The following is a 23,381-nucleotide window of genomic DNA, read 5'->3' on the forward strand; positions in this document are numbered from 1 at the left end:
CTCCCACAGCTCAGTGGCAGCAGCTTCAGACCTTGTGACCCACAGTGCCATATGGCATCAGCCTCACATCTGGCACAGTCCTCACATCTGTCACTGGGCTAGCAGCCCCAGAAGGAAGGGTTTAGGAGCGTGTCTAGGCCCATGAGACAACATGTCTGAGTCTATTGGATGTATAGCCCCTGAGGGGAGAAGTAAGGAGGAGCAGGGGTGTGGCTTCCCAGAGGGTTCTCTGCAGCATCTGCTCAGAGGCATCATCTGAGCATTGGTCTTTTGTGAGGTGACTCCAGGCTTCCAGGTATTTGTGGAAGGACAGATAGCCTCTGGCTCTCTACCTTCCCCCTTGTGACCTGCTAGAACAGGTGACAGGTGTTCTCCATCCCAGCCCACTGGGGAACAGCAACTGTTTGGACAACCAGAAAATGAATCCAGACACAAGCAGGTTTTCTAGAAGATGCCTCTTCAGGCTCAGCTGAGGAGGAAGTTGCAGGGCCATGAAGAACTGGATGGTAATAGGGAGGCAGCCCTCAGAAAATAACCAGATCTGGGGTGCCTGGGTGGTTCAGTTGGTTAAGCATCTGACTTCGGCTCAGGTCATGATCTCAAGGCTCATGAGTTCGAGCCCCAGGTCGGGCTCCTCACTGGCAGCACTGAGCTCGGTTGGGATTCTCTCTCTCTCTCTCTCTCTCTCTCTCTCTCTCTCTCTCTGCACCTCCCCACTTCTGCTTTCTCTCAAATAAACTTAAAAAAAATGGATCTTCTACCCAGTAGGAGACTGCTAGGAGTGGGAAGGGCTATCCAAAGCCATCCTGTCCAACCTCCAGGCCTCTGGCCGTTCTGAAAGAATTATTTGTCCTTTAAAGAAACATTCTTTTCCTGAGAAGGAATAAGTGTTAGATTTCTCACCCTCATACCCCTAAAAGGACTGGAGCCATGCCAGCTTCCATTTCTTCTTAGATCGTAGCTCTCCTATACTTTTCCTTTCACTCCATTTGCTCCCCACCTTTGTATTTGGCCAGAGATGTTGAGGGGTTTCTCCCACCAGCCAGACTCCCCATCCAAAAACCTGTCTTTCACAGGCTGAGACAGAACCAGTAGGCATTTGATAATGAATTGCATGGAGTGGCCTAGGGATCATAATTTGTATGCCTCAGAATCACTCCTACCCAGGCATCCATCAATCCATTTAGAAAATATTTATTAATCACCTGCAATGTGCCAGGTACCATACTAGGTGGTAGAAACACCATGTTGAACAAAAGAGACACAGTCAATACTCTTATGGAGTTTCTAGACAAATAATCACATAAATGAATATATATCATGATGAGACTCTTGAGGGAAATAAACAGGCTGTAGTGATGGAGATAACCAAGGCAGAGTTCTCAGGGAAGGCCTCTGGCCTCTGTGAGGAGTCGATACTTAAGTGGGGACCTGAAGGGTGAAAGATCAACCATGTGGAGAATGGGAAAAGAATTTTCCAGGCGAAAAAGGAATGCCAAGTGGGAGGGCCTTGAGGTGGTAGAGAACTTGATGTGTTCAGAAATGGAAAAAACACCAGTGGGGCCAGATTGTACCAGGCAAGAGTAAGAATAGCTTAAGAAGGGTTTGGCAAGGAGGACAGGAGGAGATCACACAGGGTCTCTCACAGGCCATGAAGGAAGAATTTGGATGTTATTCACTTGTAGTGGGAGACATGTGCAGGGTTTTGAGCAAGACGAGAGCAGCAGGATCTGATTTGGACTTTGCATTATCTATACAGACCAGACTGAAGTGGGGGCAACCGTGGCCTCAGGGAGACCAGGACGGAGGCGTCTGCAGCAATCCAGGGGACGGATGATAGTCACTTGAACAGGGTGATAGCCGTGGAGATGGAGAGTGTTGGTCAGATTGAGAAGGAACAGCAACCAAGACTTACCAAGGGATTTGCTGTTGGGGGTGGGGTTGGGGGAGTGGTGGTGGAAAGGGAGGGACAGGACTCAAGAATGACTCCAAGGTTTCTGGCTTGAGTTATTAAAGAGATGATGGTGCCATGTACTGAGATGAGGAAAGCTGAGAGAGGCCTAGACTGGGCCTAGACTGAGTTCAGTTTTGGACATGTTAAGTTTGAGAACTCTGTGAGACATAAAAGCAGAGATGACAGAACAGATCGTTGGAATATAAGAATTTGGGAGCTCACAGAAGAGGTGTGAGTAGAATACAAATTTGGGATCGTGTGCATACAGGTTGTATTTAAAGCCAGGGGACTGAGGAGGGGCGCCTGTGTGGCTCAGTCAGTTAAGCATCTGACTTCAGTTCAGGTCATGATCTCGCAGTTCATGAGTTCAGGCCCCACATTGGGCTCTGTGCTGACAGCTCAGAACCTGGAGCCTGCTTTGGATTCTGTGTCTCCCTCTCTCTCTGCCCCTCTACCACTTGTACTCTGTCTCTCTCTCTCTCTCTCTCAAAAAAAAATAAAGATTAAAAAAATTTTTTTAAAAAGCCAGGGGACTGAGGAGACCACCTGGAAAGAGAGCAGAGAAGGGAAGGCCTGAGACTGAGTTGGGAAGAATGGCAATATCTAGTGATTCAGTAGCAGAGGAGAAGCCCACCAAAGAGACGAAGAAAAAAATGTGGGCAGAGAGGTTGTTGGAGACTCAGGAGACCATCACAGAAGTCAAGAGAGAGTACTTCAAGGGAATGGCCAACTCTGTCCAAAGCCAGTGAGAGGTTGAGTAAGATAAAAACTGAGAGTTGACCTTGAAGGCCATTGATGACCCTAACAAGAGCAACTCTATGGAGTGATGGATGTGGAAGCCAGATTATAATGGGTTGAGGAGCAAGGGGAAGATGTCAAAGTGGAGACAATATGTGTGGAAAACTCTTGAGCAGTTTTTCTGTGATGGGGAGCAGGACAAAGGGACAGTGTAAGAGGACTGTGGTATGGAGGGAGGTGGTTTCAGTTTTATCTCTTAAGGATGGGCTATTTCCATCAGCATGCTAGCATGATTCTAGAGAGGCGGAGAGATCGATGAGTTACAGAAGAGATTGAATGCCCAAAGGAGCAAAATCCTTGAGAAGATGAGAGGGGATGGTACCAGAGCATAAATGAAGAGATGTGCCATTAGTAGAAGAAAAGAAACATACTCCATTTTAATTGGAGGAGAAAAGGAATCCAGGGTACAGGTGTAGGCGGGGTGGAGTATAGACTTGGTGATGGTAAGATGAGGGAAGGAGCTCTCACTTGATGGTTTGTGTTTCCTCAATCACGTACGGACAAGGTCATCAGCCGAGGCATGTTGGGACCAATGGAGAGATGCAGAAGATTGAGCAAAGAGGAGGAATTATGAAATAATCACCTTAGAGAGTGAGAAAGTGGTGGCCAGACAGCACTGTGGGCCCACACCAGGTTTGAGACCGTGAATATAAAGTGAAAGCCTTGGACTCCACCATGTGTTTTTTTCTCCAACTGCCTTCAGGTACTTGGATGCAGGCACAGAGAATGCATATGGTTGAGGTCATTGAGGAATGAGGTTTTGCATGGCAAGAATAGCAAAGGACAAGGAAATAAGGGAGTTAAAGGCAGGTGCAAGAGAATGGTCATAATGGTAGACCAGGAGCTCTAATTTGGACATGAAGGGAAACAAAGATAAGAGGGAGCTTCAAGGACAGTAAGAAAGTAAATATGGGAGGGGTGCCTGGGTGGCTTAGTCAGTTAAGCTCAGGTCATGATCTTGAGGGTTCATGGGTTCAAGCAGCGCGTCAGGCTCCGTGCTGACAGTACAGAGCTGGCTTGGGATTCTCTGTCTCCCTCTCTCTCTGCCCCTCCCCGACTCTTGCTGTCTCTGTCTCTCTCAAAATAAATAAAGAAACTTAAGGGAAAAAAAGAAAGTAAATAGGAGAAAGGTTTCAGGAAGGCGTCTCTGAGGAGGTGACATTTAAGCTGAGACCTGAATGGAACACAAAGAATGGAAGAAGAGATTTCTAGGAAAAGGGAATCCCAAGTGGGAAGTGAATAAGTGATCATGACGCTTCTAGTTATTTCTGCAGTGGGAGTCCCGTGGGAGGTAAACTGCCAGGATAAATGGGATAGGAGCAAATGGCAGGTTGGCGAAGGAGACTGGGGAGGTGGTGCAGTATCTGATGACCACCCAAAGTCTAGGTGTGACGATAGAGCAAGTAACCGAGTGAAGTGGGGGAAGCAGTTGCTGAAGGCCTCCCCATAGCCATGTGCATGTTCAATTCACTAACAATGATATCAAGAGTATGCAGTGGGCACAGCCATTTGGATGGTGGTTATCAAAAAAGAAAAACAGAAAATAGTAACAAGCGTTGACAGGGATGTGGGGAAATCAGATTTTGCATTGTGGTTAAGAATGTAAAATGGTGCAAAGCACCTGGGTGGCTCAGGCATCTGACTCTTGATCTTAGCTCAGGTCATGATTTCATGGTTTGTGAGTTCAAGCCCCACGTTGGGCTGTGCACTGGCAGCTTGGAGCCTGCTTGGGATTCTCTCCTCCCCTGCTCGCTCTCTCTCTCTCTCTCTCTCTCTGTGTGTGTGTGTGTGTGTGTGTGTGTGTGTGTCTTCAAAAATAAACATTAAAAAATCTTTTAAAAAAGAATGTAAAATGGTGCAGTCACTGTAGAAAATGATAGAGCAATTCCTTTAAAAAAAATTCAACATAGAATTACTATATGACCCAGCAATTCCACTTGTAGGTATATACCCAAAAGACAGGAAGGCAAGGACTCAAACAGGTAACTATGCACTATGCTCACTGGCAGCTTTATTCATAATAGCCAAAAGATGGAAACAACCCAACTGTCCATTGACACATAAATAAGATGTACCACACACATACACATGGAATATTATTTAAACTTTAAAAGGAAGAGAATTCCAAGCCCTGCTCTCATACAGATGAACTTTGAAGACATTATGCTAGGTGAGATAAGCCAATTAGAAAGGGCCAAATGTTGTAGGAGTCCACTTACATGGCTTCCTAGAACAGGCAAATCCATAGATATGGAAAGTAAAATGGTAGTTGCTAGGTTCTGACAGGGAGAGGGGAATGGGGAGTTGGTGTTTACTGGGTCCAGAGTTTCACTCTGGCATGATGAGAAAGTTCTGGAGACAGATGGTGGGGATAGTTGCACAACAATGTTATAAAATTGATGCCACTGAACTGTATGCTTAAAAATGATTAAAATGGTCAATTTCATGTTATGTATATCTTACCACAATAAAATAAGAATTGGAGTAGATGGGAAGATCACATGTGACCAGGAACCGAAGTCCTCAGTGAATGTGGGGGGACTACTCAGGAAGTTGTAGATAGCAATGGCGGGATAGAAAGGGTGGTAGGGGTGGGTGGCAGGCGTATTCCTCAAAGGAGCAGGATTTTTTGCAAGAGGAAAGAGGAGTAGTGGCTCGAAGGTGGCATTGGCAAGCACGGAGAACACCTACCCCACGTGCAGGTCTTGAAGGTCTTGAGTTTTGAGCATGAAAAAAAAAAACCAACTTCCATTTGAGAGGGCTGGTGGGCAAGTGATGTCCTCAAGGAATAAATCAGACCTTCATTGGGAGAGGAGGTGAAGGGTACTTTCAGAGAAGAAATTGTCAACATCGGAGAATTTGCTGTGCTCCAGAGGGCAAAATGGAAGGGTTGGAAGGGACAAGAGTGGCATTAGTGTACAAATAGACCACTGTGGGGAGGAGAGTCTGGGTTCTGAGGGGTTACCAGAGGTGAGTGGACATCTTTCTGGTGATGACTGAAATTAACAGGCACGTGGGGCCTTATGAGCTGAGTCTCCCTTAGGGGAGGGTGGACTCAGAGGTGTATGGGAAGTCAGTTCTGAGGACTGGGTCTCCACAATGTGTCCCCTCTGATGAGGTGACTCAAGGGAGGCTGCTTTGACAAGACAACACAGGGACGCATCTCCATTCACTTGCATAGAAGCAGTCTGCTGAAGCCTCCCACCCCGTCTCCTCGTTGCCTGCTGGGCATCTGCTCAGTCCACAGGTTCTTGGCAGAAATGGTGTAGGAGGGGCACCTGGGTGGGTCAGTAGGTTGAGCGTCAGACTGTTGATTTCGGCTCAGGTCATGAACTCAAGGTTCATGGGTTTGAGCCCCCATGTCAAATCCCACATCCCTGTTTGGGATTCTCTCTCTCCCTGTCTCTCTGACCCTTACCCACATGCATGTGCATGCTCTCTCTCTCTCTCAAAATAAATAAATAAACTTAAAAAAAAGAAAAGAAAAGAAACGATGTAGGAAGATTAGCCCTGGAGTCCCACAGACGTGGGTTAACATTATGGTCCCACCACAGTGTGTACAGGTATATGTCCTGGAACAAGTTGCTTAATCTCTCCTCCTAAATCTCAGTTTCCTTGTCTGTAAAGTGGCAGTAATACTGCCTCCTTAGAGGTTGTTGGACAGTGCCTGGTGCATAGTGAGTCCTCAGTAAATGGCGGCTGTTGTTGTTTTCTGCACTGTCCGCTCTTTCTTCGTGTTCCTCGCCTTAGTCCCAGATGTCTCGCGTACTCAGGCTGTCCTTCTGCTGACCAAACTCTTCAGTAGGGCTAAGTAGTGCCTAATCTATCCAGATCTTTCTCTCCTTTTCCCTAATGCAACCTTACTTGTCTTACTTCATATCCATTTAGAGCCTTCCCTATTTTCTTCTGGGATAAATTGGATTCAGCCAGTGAGTCCTTTGTTGGCATGACTTTATGTGTCCTTTTTCCAAGAAAGCATTTGTATTCTAACTGGGGCCTTCAATGACATAACCCAATGGAATAAAAGCACCTCAGTCCTCCCTCCTGATTGTGGCCTTCCCATTGTCTGAGAATAGTGATCTTTAAGATCCTTGTTTCTCCAAGTGTGGTCTGCAGACCGACAGCATGGGCACCACCCTGGAATTTGCTAGAATCTCAGACCCTACTCCAGACCTACTGCATCAGAATCATTCTAGCAATGCCCCTAGGTGATTCGTATGCACATTCGAATTTGAGCAGCATTGCTGGAGTAAGAAGCAGCTAGCCAAAGCAAGGGCTCCTTTACAAGAAGAGTTTGTGTCCAAGCTCCTTACAAGAGGACTCCCAGAGCAGCTGCTTCAGAGCCCCAGGGATGGGGCTCCCATCCCCAACACCAGGAATAGATGGCATCTCCTGGGGGCCCAGCTGCCATGCTGGATCTCTGGAGCGTCTGGGAGAGTCAGGCTCCTGTGATTGGAATCAGACAGCTAATTGGCCCCACAAGGCTCCAAATCCTGCCAGTTGTGAGGGGAGGGACAAGACTCCCCAAGGAGCCAACCAAACATAAAGAAAAGGGAGCTAAAGGCAAGGAGGGATGGAGAACTAAAAGCTGATGCCTGGGAATCTAGCTGTTACATTTCTATCTTCCTGCCCAGAAGTGTCAGGGAAAGAGCATTAGCTCAGAATCAATCCATCTTCTCAGTTCTCTTGTCCTTTAGCCATGTCCTGCCTAGCAACAGTTGACAGTAGGAACTCCAGCTACCAGTCTCTCTCTGGATGGCAGGAGGGATCTGTTTAGCCCACAGAGGAAGTGGTGTCAGGGCGTCCACAGAGAGCCAAGTCAGCTGATAGTTGGACCAGGAAAAGAGCTGCCTGGGAAATGAGGGGACAGAGTCCATCGTGGGGTGGCCTCTTGCCGGCAAGAAGTTGCTGGGGGAAGGGCCTGGGTTTGGTGTGAAGCCGGTGAAGTTTATCTGCAGCTCCCTTCCCCTTGCTCCTCCGGCCACCCCGAAAGAGGCTACCAGTAATATCACCACCTCTACATCTGCATGATGCGTTTAACCTTCCAAAGTGCTTCTGTAGCCATTATCTCATTTCATTCTCCCAGCAACGCTGAGTGAACAGGATCAGAGACATGTTAATTAGGACGTGGGCGGGCCTTCCAGACTCAGCCAGGACATGGGGTGCTGCTGGCCACGGGCTTGGGCCAGCCCTGTGGTGAAGACTGAACAGGGAGAGGGTCCAGAACCCTGAGTGGCTGTGGGTGGGGGTGCCAGGATTGTGGGCCCCCTCCGAAAGATTTGGTTCCAGCTGGGCTGCTAATGTGCTTAGCCTCCATGGGTCACTTAGCCTGGAGGCTGGGATGGAGGAGGAGCAGTCACCAAGCCTATTTGGCAGGATAGTTAGAGACTGGGAGGAGATAATGGATGTGAAAGCACCTTTTCTCAGATGAGGTAATGGGTGTAAAAATGAAAAGAACCACTTGGCTATAAAGTGTCGTTATTGTTAGGCAGAAGAGAAAGGCGAGGCTTTTACCCAGGTCACTGGAGTGGGGTGCAGGGACACGTTTAGAGGCCTTGGGCACAAAGGGATCAGAATAAAGGCATTGCATGTGCAGGGGCAAACAACAGAACATAGCAGGTCCCAGAAACAAAGCTGGGGCGGAGGAGGGCCACAAGCTCTGGCTGCTTCATCATTTTGCCCAGGGTTGCCCTGTTCGAGGGACCAAAACCCAAACATCTTTCAAAGGTAAATTGCCTTTTTCCCCCCAGGAGGGAAGTCACGTGCTCCATGGACAGCTGAGCTCCTCTCTTCTGTCACTGGTTGCCTGCATTGTCACTCCCAAGTCTCCAGGCACTTAGCAAATTTCAGAGAGACTGAGCTCTAGTCACTGAAAGATGCAAACCCCAGGAGGGAAGGGACAACTTCCATTTGCATTGTAAAATGGCCTTCTGGGCTGTTAACGGAGGTGTGTCTTCCCTGACCAGAGACACTTGGGAAGGCGCAGGTGAGGAAAGGGCTGCTTGCAGATTCAGGGGAGGATCTAGTTAGGGACAGTTAGCTCAGCTCAGTTAGGGACAGGCCGGGGACGAATGTGTTTTAGACATACTCAGAGACACTTCTGCGGCTGTAGGAGAAGCCATTGGGTTCCTTGGGGAAACATGGAGGCGCCTGTGGACAGAGCTCAGCATCTTGTCTCCCTTCCCATCACTGCCCTTTCCTGGCCATCCAGCACACTTCCTGCCTCCTCCATGGGGCTCTCTGTGGCTTCTCTACCCCCTTCTCTGAACACACAAGTTAGACCTTAATTACGGACTTTCTATGGTATTCTCAGTTACCACTCTAATTGTTCAGAGTTCATCTCTCTTTCCTCCCCACGCTAGATTGGAAGTTCTTTGAGGGCAGTAGAGACCTATAACTCCTGTGTCCTTCGAAGCTCTGAGTAGGCACTCAATAAATACTTGTTGATGGATTCACATGAGTCAGAACAGTAAAGCAAAAACACTTGTGTCACAAAAGGCTCTTAGCTTATTGGTGCCTCTGGTTCCAGGAGTGTTTATCTGCATCATTATTGGCTGTGCCTCTGGCCCAATGGGAGACTAAAGTATGCCCAGATTCAGAAAAAGAAAAAGGCAGCAAAACTGAGGCTGCAGTGGCCAGGGGGCCCTGAGCTCAGGACAGTGTACCGAGCACTTCCACTTGTGCCTGGATCTTTCTGGCAAGTGTCCCTGCTCCCCACCCCACAGGCTGCACAGCCCCACAGGCTCTCATCCTCTGGCCTGCCCTAGCTGTTGTTCATGTCAGAAATGAGCCGGTGTCACCCCCAAGAAGAAGCTCATTCAGTGCCAATGAGATTGGAAACAGGAAGCAAAGGGCTCATTTCGGAAGCAGCCCCCGGGGTGAGGCAAGATGGCAGCCGCAGAAAGATGTTCTCTGGCTCCCTTCAAGGCCAAGCTCCTGCCTGCCACCAGGAGCAGAAATGAGAGAGGTACTAGCCTGAGGCCACCCTCATCAAGGCCCTGTCCTTCAGGGATGCCTATCTAGGATACCGGCCAGCCATGTTCCAGCTTCTGAATGACTTTCCATTGAAAAATGACCACTTGTCTTACCAGCACGAGAGGGAAGGAGCCAGTTTCTGAATTTACCTTCAGGGGGCCTGACCTCATCCTGACCAGCCCCTTCTGCCTCCATAAGGGGTACCCCGACAGACACACCCCAAGCCAGCTTGGGTGCAGCCAGTGTTGATGTGACTGGACTTAAGTAAGCCATGCTCTGTCTTCCTTCCTGAGTTCTTCTATGAGAGACACAAAGGTCCCAAGACTGTAAATTTTCCTTTTGTGCAATTACTCTAAATCTCCCACCCCCTGATAAATAGTCCTCAAGTCTCATTATTGAATTTGTGTCCTGATAAACAACCAACTCACTTGAAACCATTTGCAACTGAGGAATTTGGTATTCCTAGCCTGCCAACAATCCCCCTCATGGTGTCAGAACCTCCCACTTCTTTTACAAACCTTATACTAGTTTGATTAATTGTCTCTTGCCCTTCTGTATCTTGTTCAGAAGGGCCCTGCCGGGAATCTGAATTTTTGAGCATACACACAGTGGGACTAGGGAACTCAATCCCATTTGTTAGACCAGAAAGCCTGGGGGCTGAGCGGTGCCTAGGCAGGGAGGTAAGGTTTTGAGTCTCTTGACTCTGTTGTCTTCTATTCCACCTCCACCTGCCCTGCCTGTTGGCCATCCTTCCCCTTTTTACCTCCTTCCCTGCACCTGGCACCCAGTGCCCTCTCACAAGCTCCATGGTCCCCATGCCCTCACCCCTCAGGGCTCTTCACTCGAAGACTGTGCTCAGACCCATCTTTGCTTGCAGTCCACCTCACCCTGGCCCTTGCTGTAGAACCTTCCTGAAGTCCTTGTGAAATTTTCCTAAACTTCAACGACTTCATTTGTGGGCATCGGGAGAGCCATCTGCAGTCTCTCACAGGTATTGGGGCGGCGATTTTTCTTCTCCCGGCTCATTGGGGTTCAGGTCCTCTGGCAGCCACAATACACAGCTCCCCTGCTTGCCCATAGGAGCCATTTTCCAGTTCTCCCATTAACTGAAATAAGTTGGCATTATGTACAATTGTGTACAGTGATGGTCCTCAGCATTAGCTCATTTGTTTGTGTATGCCATCTAAATAGTTTATTCTTATATATGGTCTAAGGGATATTAAAGTTTATAATTGCACAAGGACTTCATGAAGGTGTATTCTGAAATGACTTTGCCTCCCTTCCCCACTTACTTGCCTGTTTGGTGGTCCCTTCCTCAAGGTTTTGGTTTCCCTTAGGGAATTACTAGCCAACTTAGTGGGCAATGTCGGTTAACTTTCATAATAACATATTTGCATTTACGCTCCTTCTAGAGAGTCCCCATACGTTGGAGGAAAGGGCTGAATCTAATGTCAAGTTCTTGGCAACAGCTTTTTTCGGTGGGCTCTGGCCCTGTAGACAGTGGCTTTTCCTTTCTAGACGTATCTTTCTTCAGCCTGAGATATGAGGCCGCCATTGCCTCTGCTGGTTCCAGAGGACACAGGAAGCTAAACGTGTGAACTCTCAGGTGCCATGGCCAGCACCCTAACCAGTGTCCCTCCCAGCTGGCTCTGAGGCTTAGTCGCCTTTGCGTCTTGTTTTGCTCCCATCTTCCCCTTCCCTCAGTCATGTGATGCAGGAAGAGAGCGCAAATGATATGGAATGTGAGCAGCTGCCAGCAGAGACACTGCGACAAGTGACCATTCACCGAGACCCTATATATGGCTTTGGCTTCGTGGCTGGCAGTGAGCGGCCTGTGGTGGTGCGGTCTGTGAGGCCAGGTAGGTGTTCTTCAGAGTGTCCCCCTGGCCCTGGATCCTATCCCCCAGCACCCACTCATCTTCCCAAAGAACAGAGCTCCCCAGCTCACTGTTGTATTCCCCAGGAATTCACAAAGAGTGGGCAAAGGCTTGCCAACTAATAACCGTGTGAGGGAGCTGGGCTTTGAGAGTGATTGACGCAAGCCATGGAGGCTGTCTGGGGCCTAGACAGAGGCCACAGTTTATGGTTTAGTAGGGTAGGACCTCATTCTTAATAAAGCCTCCCTTTGCATAGAACCTTCATAAAAGAGCCAGACTGCCTTTGGATGAGAAATACCTATTCAAGTGAATTCAACAAGTATTTATAAATTGCCTACTCTAAGTGCAGCAAGACTATAGGGAAAGTATAGGACACAGTTCATGTCCCCAAGAATCTAGCCATCAGGCTGTGGAGACTGCTACACAGTCATGAAAAAGGTCAGCCCTTGAAGACTGGAATCAGGACACAGGCCATAGGTGGGAGAGGAGGGGAGAGGAGAGCGAAATCTCCAAATACCACAGTGGCAGTAACAGCAGCCACCATTGATTAAGAACGCATTTTGTGCCTTCATCATCTTGCTTAATCCTCACAGCCAAGCCTGCAAGGTAAGTAGTCATTCCCATTTTGCAAATGAGGAAACTGAGGCATAGAGGAAAGGAAATGACCTGTCCAGGGGCACTCGAGGAGGAAACAGCAGAGTCAGGACTTGACCCTGGGCCTGTCTGATGCCACATGGGAGAAGCAGGGCTTGAATGGGACCATATGGGGCACAACACGGGAAAGCCCCACCTGAACTGTGGAATCCTGCCATCATGAATGAGATGGGAAATTGCCCAAGCACTGTTTTGTTCCACATCTGCTAGGCATTGACAGAAAAGACAGACAGAAAAAAGCTTTATTCCTGGCTTGCTGGGCCTGAGGCTTTAGATGTTTACAACAGTTTCTCGCTCAGTCAAGAGGAGCAGCCGGAGTACAAACTGGTCTAGCAGAAATTTGATGAATTTTTCAATCCTCAAAGGAAAAGAAAAAGATTTTTGTAAGCTCCCTTTTCAACTAGAGGGCATAGAGAAAAAAATAAAAAATAAACAATTCAGTACAGGAGTTCGTGGCTGACCTAAGGCTCCCAAGTCAGTCATGCAGTTTGGTGGAAAGGCTTTTGAGTCTCTGATCAGAAATCAAATCTGTCCTGGGTACGAGGAATCAGAAAAAAAAAAAAAAAAAAAAAAACAACTGAGTAACAGACCACCAGGAGCCCCTGCTTTTAACTTCAAAGGAGACGGGATTTACAGGGCCGAAGGAAGCCCCTAAGCCTAGAAAAGGCAGTCGGCTTCAAGCCGTATGAAAATGAAGAGGCAGAGTTGGAGGAGTGGAGAGAAGGAAAGCCACAGGCAGGAGCCACAGAAAGTCATGGGGTTGGCAGGCACAGTTCTCTAAAGATGTGGGCTGATTTAGAGAGCTGTTTCTGGCTCCGGTGGCTCTCACACACAGAGGACTTTTTGGTTCTGTACTTGAGATGATAAGATACAAGACAAGGAGCATCCTATAGAGAAACAATCACTATTGAGCAAGCCAACAAACCATCCATAAGAGCAGTAGAGTTGAGTTCCATGAGGACCTCTTCCATTAAAAGGAAGGGAGGGAGGGAGGAATAAGTGGCCTCTACGAAAAGACTGGCATTTTGTCAGAAGTAGGTAGAAGGAATGAAATGAGTTGAAGGGATCACCCCTTTGGAGGATAATAACTCCCGTTTATCGAATTCTTACCAACATCGATCAACTGTTTTTTAAGCGCTGTACATTCATCATCTCCTTCATCCTCCCAACTGTTCTTGTGATGTGTAGTCACTGTTATTTTCCCATTTTACAAATGAGGAAAGAGAGACTCACAGAGATTAAATGTCTCGCGCAAGGTCACACAGCCAGTGAATTGCAGATTTGGAATTGGAGTTCAGATTGGGCTGGCTGCACCACCCCGTTCCCTGCTCTTGAAGCCACTGTGCCATCAGGAGACTTGGCCTAGTGGGTTGAGGGCCAGTGCAGCTGGAGTGGTGAGTTTGCTCGTCGAGCCACATAGCCACCCTCAGCACACAGGCCCCATGCTCCTGAGCCATTGGGCCATGCTCAAGTGACAGAGTTGTTTTGTATGTTCATGCTTCTGGAATTTGCACAGCACACTTCTTTGTAGAGAGAGGGAACAGTTGGGATCCTGCCCTTTGCAGCAGACACAAACAAGAGTCAAGGCTGGTTTGAGAGTGGGACACATCAGTAAATATTTCTTTTGGGTTTGAGTGGGGCTGGGCCTGACTTCTCATTCCAACTGAATCTCTGAAAAGCTTTTCTCCTTGATCTTGGCTAAACACCAGAGGCAATGCACCCTGTGGCACCTCTCTACCCCCACCCTTTACTCCAACCAAGGAGGTAGGGCCCTCAGACAAGTCTGCCTTCTTAACCTCGGCAGTAGAGATGGGAAGGAGAGAAAGCAAATTTCTGACTACCTGTGATTTAGGGTCTGTGCTTGTTCCCTTATTTACTAAAGAGCAGCATCTCTCAGAGATGAAGGAAAATAAACCCTTTGGGGGTCTTTTAGTCCATCCCCCTGTCTTCAGGCAGGTGAATGCCTAAATCATTCCAGACCAGTGAGTATGAATGTTGCTCAGGTAAGAAGATTCCTTCTCACACCTCTCTTCATCTATACCAGCGTCGGTAGCCTGGACGTCATTCCTCAGGCCTCAGCTGATCCCTCCTGGTGAAAGGGAAATCCGTGTCCCTCTTTAGAACCAGGCCAAGAAAGCACATTTATTAACCTTGTCTGAGGGCCAGGCCTGGGCTTGGGACCTTCTGGTAGCACACCACTCCCAGACACAGGAGGTCCACGCTATACTTGTTCTTCAGTCTTTTGCCCTGTGTCTGGCACAGGCAGCAGTGGCATGAACAATACCCCTACCACCAGTCCATGCAGCACGCGCTGTTTCCTACATACTTCAGGACCCGCTTCAGCTCCCTCAGGCACTGGCGACTCCCACCCAGACCTGCGCTTTCCCAGCAGTGGCTCCAAGCCCTCATGCCTCTCTCCTCTCCTCTGCAGGAGGCCCCTCTGAGGACAAGCTCCTGGCTGGTGACCAGATTGTGGCTATTAATGAGGAGGACGTGAGTGAAGCCCCCAGGGAGAGGTTCATAGAACTCATCAGGTAACAGGGGCCTCTTGGGCCTTGGCAGGTAGCTGAGCACTGACCCCTCCCCTGTCCCACCGGTGGAATATGGGCTCCCACAGTCCTCTGGCCCTGAGAGGGAAGCCCTTCAGGCAGAGAAGCCCTAGCCAGGGTTCCTGGCTATTCAGGACTTCAGGGGCCAGCCCTTCCAGGGCTTCAGGGTCCCTCACACTCTCTGGCGTAGCCTTCTCCAGCGATGTGAACAAAGAATAGCTTCCTGCAAGAGCTCACCTCACCTCCCTCCACCTTACCACAGCCCTCACCCAAACCCCTTGGTTTTTGATTTACTGTGCAGTGGGACAGACCACAGTTGAGCAATGAGAACCAAACAAGCCATTAAAAGAACATTCTGAGATAAGCCCAGTGTGAGCAAGACATTGTTTCTCACCTCTCCATGCCCTCCCCAAAGGAAAAGAAAATCTGAATCTCTGGCCGATGGATTTGGGAAGGGAACCTGGCATTGTGTATTTTGCTCACTGTGTGTGTGACCTGTTAGTGCCTTCCACAGATGAGGGCAAGTGAGAGAGAGAAAAGAGTACCAGGGGGACCACAACCATCTGTACATGGAGGTAATCATGTTGGCGTTTCCCCTTCCTCACCCCTACACATACCATACATGCATACCATGCATACCACACCACACATGTACACACACACACACACACACACACACATACACACACACAAACCATGAACACTACATACCATATACACATACCCTACACAAACTATGCATACCACATGCCACACACACCATGCATACCACATACCATGCACACACACCATGCATAACACATACCATACACACACACCCTACACCACCATGCACACCACATATCACACACACACCCTACACAAACCATGGACTCTACATACTGCACACACACCACGCACATCATATACCACATACCACACACACAAACCATGCACACTACATACGACACACATGCTGTGCATACCACATACCACACACGCACCATACATAACACATACCACACACACAAGCCATGCCTACCACATGTGTGTCACACACACACACACACACACACACACACACACCAGGCACACCATGTACCACACACACAAACCATGCACACTACATACAACACACACACGGTGCATACCACATACCACGCACACATCCCACACAGAAACCATGCATACCACATAACACACACACACATACACACACTGTACACACTCCCCTACCTCATACTCCCACCACATGCACACATACACACCACCCACACGCCCCTTGCATAGATGTATTGATAAGGAATAAAAGGATAGAGGTGCTCTAAAGGATACCTTAAAGGATAAAGGCTCTAAATTGCATGGGTTGTCTTCATTTTTGGTGACCTTGGCTGTCTCCTCCCAAATGGAACCATGTGCCTCCCCCCACCTCTCTCTGTGCCTTGTGCAGTCTACTCTATGTCTGCCTCCATCTCCTTCAAGCCCTCCTGGTTTAGAATGTTTTTCATCCCACTCGTCTTTCTTGTTCACCAGCGCCCCTCCCTCCCCTTCAAAGGCGGACCTAGCACTTGTATATGGGACAGCACCCTCTCACAAGCTCTGGAGGCACTTGGAATACCCCCTCCTGAAGTCCAAAGCAGGCCTTCCTTGACAGGCTCCCCTCCAGCTCATATCTTGGAATACATCTGGTCTCTAATGACATTTAGTGTGTCTCTTCTCCAAGTTCAGTTGTCCATTGCATCCCCCCGCCCCATTCCACCCTTCACCCTCCACCACCACACCAAAATTGGGTAAGTCCTTTCAACCCCATGAGGGCATGTTGGGGTTCTTTCAACCTGGCCTTCCAGAAGTCCTTGCTTTGCTTCCAATGAATATCTTTGCACCCTAGAACACGCAGCCCCATTTTGTGAAGGAGTCCAGAGCTCCTTCGGGATCAAGACAGAGCTCACTTATTTGATGACCTTAGGGGCTAGCAGATTTTTATTATTTCATTCCTTCAATGAATATTTGTTAACAAGTGTCTGCTCTGCGCCAGGCACTGTTCCAGGCACTGAATACACAGCAATGAATAAGATAAAAATCCCATTGGAGTTTACACGCTAGTGGAAGGAGATATACCTTAACAATAAACATGATAAATATGTAATTGTACAGTATGCTGGAAATTGATGAAGGTTATTGAAAAGTAGAAAGTGGATCAGGGCAAACAGGATCCGGGAGTGCTGGGCACAGGGATGCTGATGCCTGGCCAGGGGGCACCTGGGTGGCCCAGTCGGTTAAGCGTCCAACTTCCACTCAGGTCATGATCTCAAAGTTTGTGGGTTCAAGCACCCTGTCGGGCTGTCTGCTGTCAGCTCAGAGCCTGGAGCCTGCTTCAGATTCTGTGTCTCCCTCTCTCTCTCCCCCTCCCCCACGTGCGCTCTGTCTCTCTCTCTCTCTCTTTCTCAAAAATAAATAAACATTTAAAAGAATTAAAAAATTAAATAGCCTTGCCAGTGAGAAGGTAAAAACTGAAGAAAGATTTTAAGGAGTGAGGGTGTCAGAGAGAAAACAGCCAGTGCAAAGGCCCTGAGGCAGGAGTGTATCTGGTGTGTTTGGGGGACAGGGGAGAAGCCACTATAGGATGTGGGGTAAAGAGGGGTAGAGTTGTAGCCACTGTAAGGACTTTGGCTTTGTTCCCCCATGAAATGGGGAAATGTGGCAGGGGCTGGGGCAGACTCATCACATAATCCGACTTACCTCTGCCCTACCCTGGTCAAGAGACCAATTTTTCTGTGGTGTTTTCTGGAACACAACTCCTTCCTTCTCCCCGGAGCTCCTCAGACCCTGGAGTTGATTCATCCCTGGACTCTGCCTCTCCAAGTTCCAAGTCCGTGCATGGGGAGGGGGGCTTGGCCTTTCTTGAATACCTAGAACCAAGTGGTCTTGACTCTGCTTCTTGAATACCTTTTTTCCCCAGAAACATATGAAAAAGCCCAGCAAGGAGAGGGGACATTCCTTCAAGGCAAACTCTTTCCATTTCTTCCAGCTATTTTGAAGGATTATGTATTCCCGGGAGAGAATTTTCATACCTCATGGCCTGTCTGATCATTGGCATAAGGAAGAGTTTCAAATTCTTCACCCTTTTGAATATTTGCTATCTGGAGAGTCTTGGTTCCATCTGTTGCTCCCTGGCTCTTAGTTTTTGGTCCTTCAATTAAAACAAATCTGCTGAGTATGAGTCATGATAACCAAATGACCTCCTTTGGGGTTTTCCTTTGAATTTCTCCTCTTGCTTAAATACCAAATTGCCAATAATCATGGTACATGGTTCCCGGGACTCAGACTGTGCCCTTTGAGTGCCATAATTCAGGCCTTTAGTTTTCCTTGAGAATTTTCTCTTCTACAACTAAAATTGCTCCTAAGGTTTGGGGATTTCTACAGAGAGAATATGAGAAGGAATATAAAAAGAAGGCCTGAAAAATGAAAGCCCCAGAGATAATGGTAATACCATCTACAGATGCCTGCGTGAGCCTATATGGATGCTTTACGTCGGCCACCACAAATGATGGGAGGCAAGGCAGCCAGGCAGATACTCAGAGCGCCCTCTGGCCTAATCCATATCCCTGAATGCAGCCCAGGGGAAAATTCTGGTGTTGCTTCTTGTGCCAGATGAATACCTGGTGCATGATACACTGCTCTCCTGTTCCTTCTTCTCTCTGTAGGAGCGCTAAGGAATTCATCGTTCTTACAGTTCTGCACACTCATCAGGTGAGTGAGCCTCTTTGCCATCTGCCCTTCCTCCTGATCAAGATGAGAGAATCCCATACTGGAAAGTGACAGTGATGCGAGGGCGGGTGGAGGGACATCCCAGAATCAACATGTTGTGAGCCGGAGATTTAGGAGTGATCTGAAAGCATACCTTCTGAACATCTTATCTACTTTCACATTCAAGGCTTGAATTCTGAAAGGTCACACAGTGCTATGTTCTGCCCTGTGCCTTGTGCTTTACCTCATTTAGGCCGCTCACTGCCCCCCAGTCCCAGACAGATTTTCTCCCTCTTTTTTGGCTGTGTCCCATCAAAATTTACCTGTCCAGTGTCCAACCCCCATGAAGTCCTTGCCGATGGTGGGTGCTAGCTAGCTAGCTTCATCCATTCATCCATCCACCTACCCATCCATCCATCCATCCATCCATCCATCCCCGTATTTATTAAATGGCCTACAATGTATGAGACTCAGCACTGAATGTGGGGAATTTAATATGAAGTTGGTGGGAAAGTACAGTTGGACAAACAGGTTCATCTTTGTCCTGGCACAGTCACTAACTGGCTGTGTGACCTTGGGTGGGTCAGTTTCCTTTTCTGAACCTGTTTCTCCATCTACAGATTGAGGGGTTTAGACTAGAATAGTGTTTTCCAAACTCGACTAATCATAATAGTCACAGGAGTGCTTATTAAAAGTAAAAATCCCAAGCCCCTCTCCTCAAGAGTTGGATGTAGAAGGCCCAGTGTCCATTCCTAGGTTACATTCTTATAGTAATCTTAACTTAAATGCACAGACCTGGGTGTAAAACTTTTATATGCAAAACTCAGAACCTTTCTTCCACCTCCAGGCCTAGTTGTACCTTCTCAGTCCCCCAACACTCCCCTGCCCTCCAGCACTGATGTCCCACCCCCATGGCCACAGGAGAGGTCACACCTGTTGGGGTGGGGGGCATGAAATCAGGAGAACCTTCACAGAGGAAGCTGCATCTGATATGGACCTCTAGAGATTGGGGCAAGATTCCCCCGGAAGAGACAGAGGGAAAGAGTTTCCAGAGACAACGTTTCTGTGCAAAGACAGAGATGGTGCACAGGCGCAGAGCATGGGCTCATGTGTTGGGGACAGAGTTCAAATCAAACTCTGGCTCTAACTGCCTCTCCCCATGGCCCCCAGCCATCTTCTGTGTCAGTGTGAACTTCACACACACACATTTATGCATGCACGTTCATATTCTCTTTCTTTCTCCCCTGCCCCATACATGCTCCCTGGCAAATAGGCCTTTCTCAATTGCCTTTCTCAATTGCAATTCTCCTGTATCTCTGGGCAGACATGTTCCACCCCTCAGTGGATGTAACTGGTAGAACCCTTCCTCCCTACCTTACTGCACAGGTACAATTGCCTAGTGGGCAGTGGGCAGTCATTCCCCACTCCCCAGTCTCCTGTCATGAAATGGCTACCAGTTCTCCCCAAAAACTATGCTTGTTGTGTTTTATCTCTCTGGTTTGGGACTCATTGTGGGTTACTTTGTTAGTCTGATCTCCTCAAATGCCATCTCCTTATAGAAGCCTTCCTTGACTACCCTTTTTAAGGTAGCATTGACCTGTGACTATCTGCTGATACTGCATAATTTTTTTCATCAGTACTAAAATATTATATTTTTTAACTCTTTATTTGGGAATAATTATAGATTCACAGGAAGTCATGAAGCCAGTACAGACATCCCTGTGTACCTTTGACCCTATTTCTCCCAAGGGTTGCATCTTACATAACTAAAGTACCATATCAAAACCGGGGCATTGACACCAATACAACGTGTGTGTATGGTTCAGTGTCAGTCTGTCTGTTGGTTCATGTATCCACCAGCACAGTCAAGATACTGGACATTCCTATCACTAAAAGGACCCCTCACATTGCCCTTTTACAGCCAAACTCACCCCCCCCCCACCAACCCCAATCCCCATCAACCACTAATCTGTTCTCCATATCTGTAATTATATCATTTCAAAAATACTATATAGGGGTGCCTGGGTGGCTCAGTCGGTTTAGCGTCTGGCTCTTGATTTCAACTAAGGTCATGATCTCACAGTCATAAGATCAAGTCTCGCGTCGGGCTCTGCACTGGGTGTGGAGCCTGCTTAAGATCCTCTTTCTCTGTCTCTGCCTCTGTCTCTCTCTCTCTCTCTCTCTCTTTCTCTCTCTGCCTCTCTGCCCCTCTGCCCCTCTCCCCCACTCACACTCCTCTCTAAAATAAAATGAAAATTAAAAATATTATATAAGTGGGATAATATAGTATGTAATCATTGGGATTGGCTTTTTTAACTCAGCACAATGCCCTTGAGATTCATCCAAATTGTTGCCAGTGTCAGTAGTGTGTTCCTTTTTATTGCTGAGTAGTAGTCCATGGTGTGGATGTCCCACAGATTGTTTAGTCCTCCATCCAATGAAGGACATCTGGGCTATTTCCAGTTTGCAGCTAATACTAATAAAGCTGCTATAAACATCCGTGTACAGGTTTTTTTGTGAGCATAAGTTTTTATTTCTCTGGGATAGATGCCCAAAAGTGTGACTGCTGGGTTGATACATTAAGTGTATGTTTGTTAGTAAGCTGCCAAACTATTTTCTGGAGTGGCTGTACCATTTTACATTCCCATTAAATATGTATATGTATATATATGTATATATATGTATAAATATGTATATGTATATATATGAATGAGATATATAACTTGTTAGAATGTCGGCTCCTCAAGGATAGGGACTGTGTTTTGTTCACTGCCGTATCCCCCAGCACCCGGAACCTGCCAAAGAAGGAATAAGGGAAACCCAGCTTCCAGCCATCACAGCAGCCTAAACTAAACTCAAGTGTCCAACCTTTGGTGCCGAATGAAGAACCTAACACTCCCTCCACCTCTGTTCCATCTCTCATCCCAGTGCTCCTAACACCCCTTTGCCCTCTAGTTCTCATGTCCCCACTGTCCTATCCCATGGCCTCTTTGCTATGACCAGGCTGCTTTCCTTCTCCTCCTGGTACAGATCTTAGTTCTTACTACCCTGCAGGCTTCTGTCCTCATACTAGTCCGCACCTCTTCTAGTACATGTCTGTTTCTTTTAAGACCTGGCTTGAGACCTTTCCAAACACCTTTGCCTTACTAACCTCAATAAGAGTCTCATTTGTTCATCCATTCAGCAAGCATTTATTGAATGTCTACTGTTCCAGGTGCTCTTCTAAACTGGGAACATAGCAGTACATGGGAGAAACGTGGTTCCTACCCTCATAGAGCTTACACTCTAGTATTGCCCTCGTGCTTTCTAAATCCTTGGAGCAGAGACATGAGCACGTACACACAGGGGTGATAGTCAAAACAATTAACCTGTACAGTAGGAGCCATTCGATCAGAATGTAAGCCAGCCAGAGTCTTGGAGACCTCCTACTGTGCCAGGCATTAACTGTTCAGTTGACCATTTGGAAAGAGGTCCCAGGGGAGAGGTCAGGTGGCACCCAGGAAGCTTAGGGCAGTGGCTACTTACCAATCAGTGTGAAAGAAACCCTGAATATTTTACAACAGGTATGGCCATACCAGTGTATCCCAACTGAAGGTCAGCCTTACGTATGTGTACAATCAACCCTCATTATTTGCAGATTCTGTATCTGCAAATTCACCTACTCCTTCTAATGTATTTGTAACCCTAGAATCAATACCCACGGTGCTTTCCTGGTCATTTGCAGACGTGTGAAGAACATGAAAACATTTGAGTCTCCCAATGTACACATTTCCAGTTGAGGTCAAATAAGGCAACGCACTGCCATCTTGTTTCAGCTGTCACACAGAGGTATCCAGAATATAGAGATGGCAGGGAGCAGTGCAGTGTAGTGCAAGAAGCTCAGTCTGTAGAACAGTTGGATGGGATTTGAATCCTAACTCTGGCACCTGTTAGTGGGGCGGCCTCAGGCAAGTCACTTAACACTTCAGAACCTCATTTTCTCCTAGTGAAATAAAGAAAATAGAAGCTACCAGGATGAGTTGTTTTTAGAATTATAAATCATAATCTATGTGAGGTACACACACACACACACACACACACACACACACACACACACACACATGCATATTTCCCCTAAGGAGCAACTGTTCAGTATTCATTAGTTCAGTGTTCGAGGTGAGTTTATAAAACGTAACTACCATGAGTCACAAAAATGGACTGAGAAAGAGAATCTTTTCTCTCAAGTTATAATGAAAGTTTATTGACAACCCCCAGCATATGTTCAGCGTGGTAGCCCTGCATCACAGAACATAGTACTGAGTCCACAGTACTCAACGTCTTATGGTTGCATGGAGACTGCTGCCTCTTACCAAACTCTCATCTTGTTCAAGCTTGATTCACACTTCTTCTAGGAGACGGTTTCCCAGTAGGTCCAGCATGTGGCCCAGGAATCTTTATACCTCTAAGGCTCCTTCCAACTTGTACATTCCTTGGCTGATGAGGGTGGTTCTTGACCCTGGCTATACATTAGAACCACCTGAGAGGCTCTTAAAACTATTGATGCTCAGCTTGTAGCTCTTACCAATTGAATTAGAAGCTTTGGGGATGGGACCCAGGTTTTTGTCTTTTGAAAAGGCTTCTGAAAGGATTCTTATGTAGCCAAGGTACATATCAAGAACTACTGATGTAATATGAACTCTTTCAGATGACATTTTTCTTTTAATGAAGTGACTTTTATGATGGCAGACCATGGGGGTTTTTGAGGGGAGTGGTCACAGCAGTCCATTCCCAGGGCCCCTCAAACCATACTGCATTTGATAGCCACTTATTAAGCCTGTATGTATTTAAGGGTGTTCCTTAATCTTCAAG

At 47.5% G+C, this 23,381-nt stretch overlaps 1 protein-coding gene across 5 annotated transcripts in view; it reads left to right on the plus strand.

Annotated features, from left to right (window-relative positions):
- FRMPD3 (FERM and PDZ domain containing 3) overlaps positions 1 to 23,381 on the plus strand; it is a 79,128-nt gene that overhangs the window by 6,398 nt on the left and 49,349 nt on the right. The window contains exons 2-4 of one of the 5 annotated variants that reach the window (XM_023248972.2): positions 11,432 to 11,586; positions 14,690 to 14,792; positions 18,491 to 18,536. In XM_023248972.2, the coding sequence (XP_023104740.2) occupies positions 11,439 to 11,586; positions 14,690 to 14,792; positions 18,491 to 18,536 (297 nt within the window). In that variant the 5' untranslated portion in view covers positions 11,432 to 11,438. Of the gene's footprint in view, positions 1 to 11,431; positions 11,587 to 14,689; positions 14,793 to 14,830; positions 15,383 to 18,490; positions 18,537 to 23,381 lie in introns of those variants that run through there. The other 4 variants (XM_045050638.1, XM_045050635.1, XM_045050636.1 and 1 more) reach the window with 4 other exon arrangements.

The sequence above is a fragment of the Felis catus genome, chromosome X (genome assembly GCF_018350175.1).
Source record: "Felis catus isolate Fca126 chromosome X, F.catus_Fca126_mat1.0, whole genome shotgun sequence".
NCBI classification, from domain to species: Eukaryota; Metazoa; Chordata; class Mammalia; order Carnivora; family Felidae; genus Felis; species Felis catus.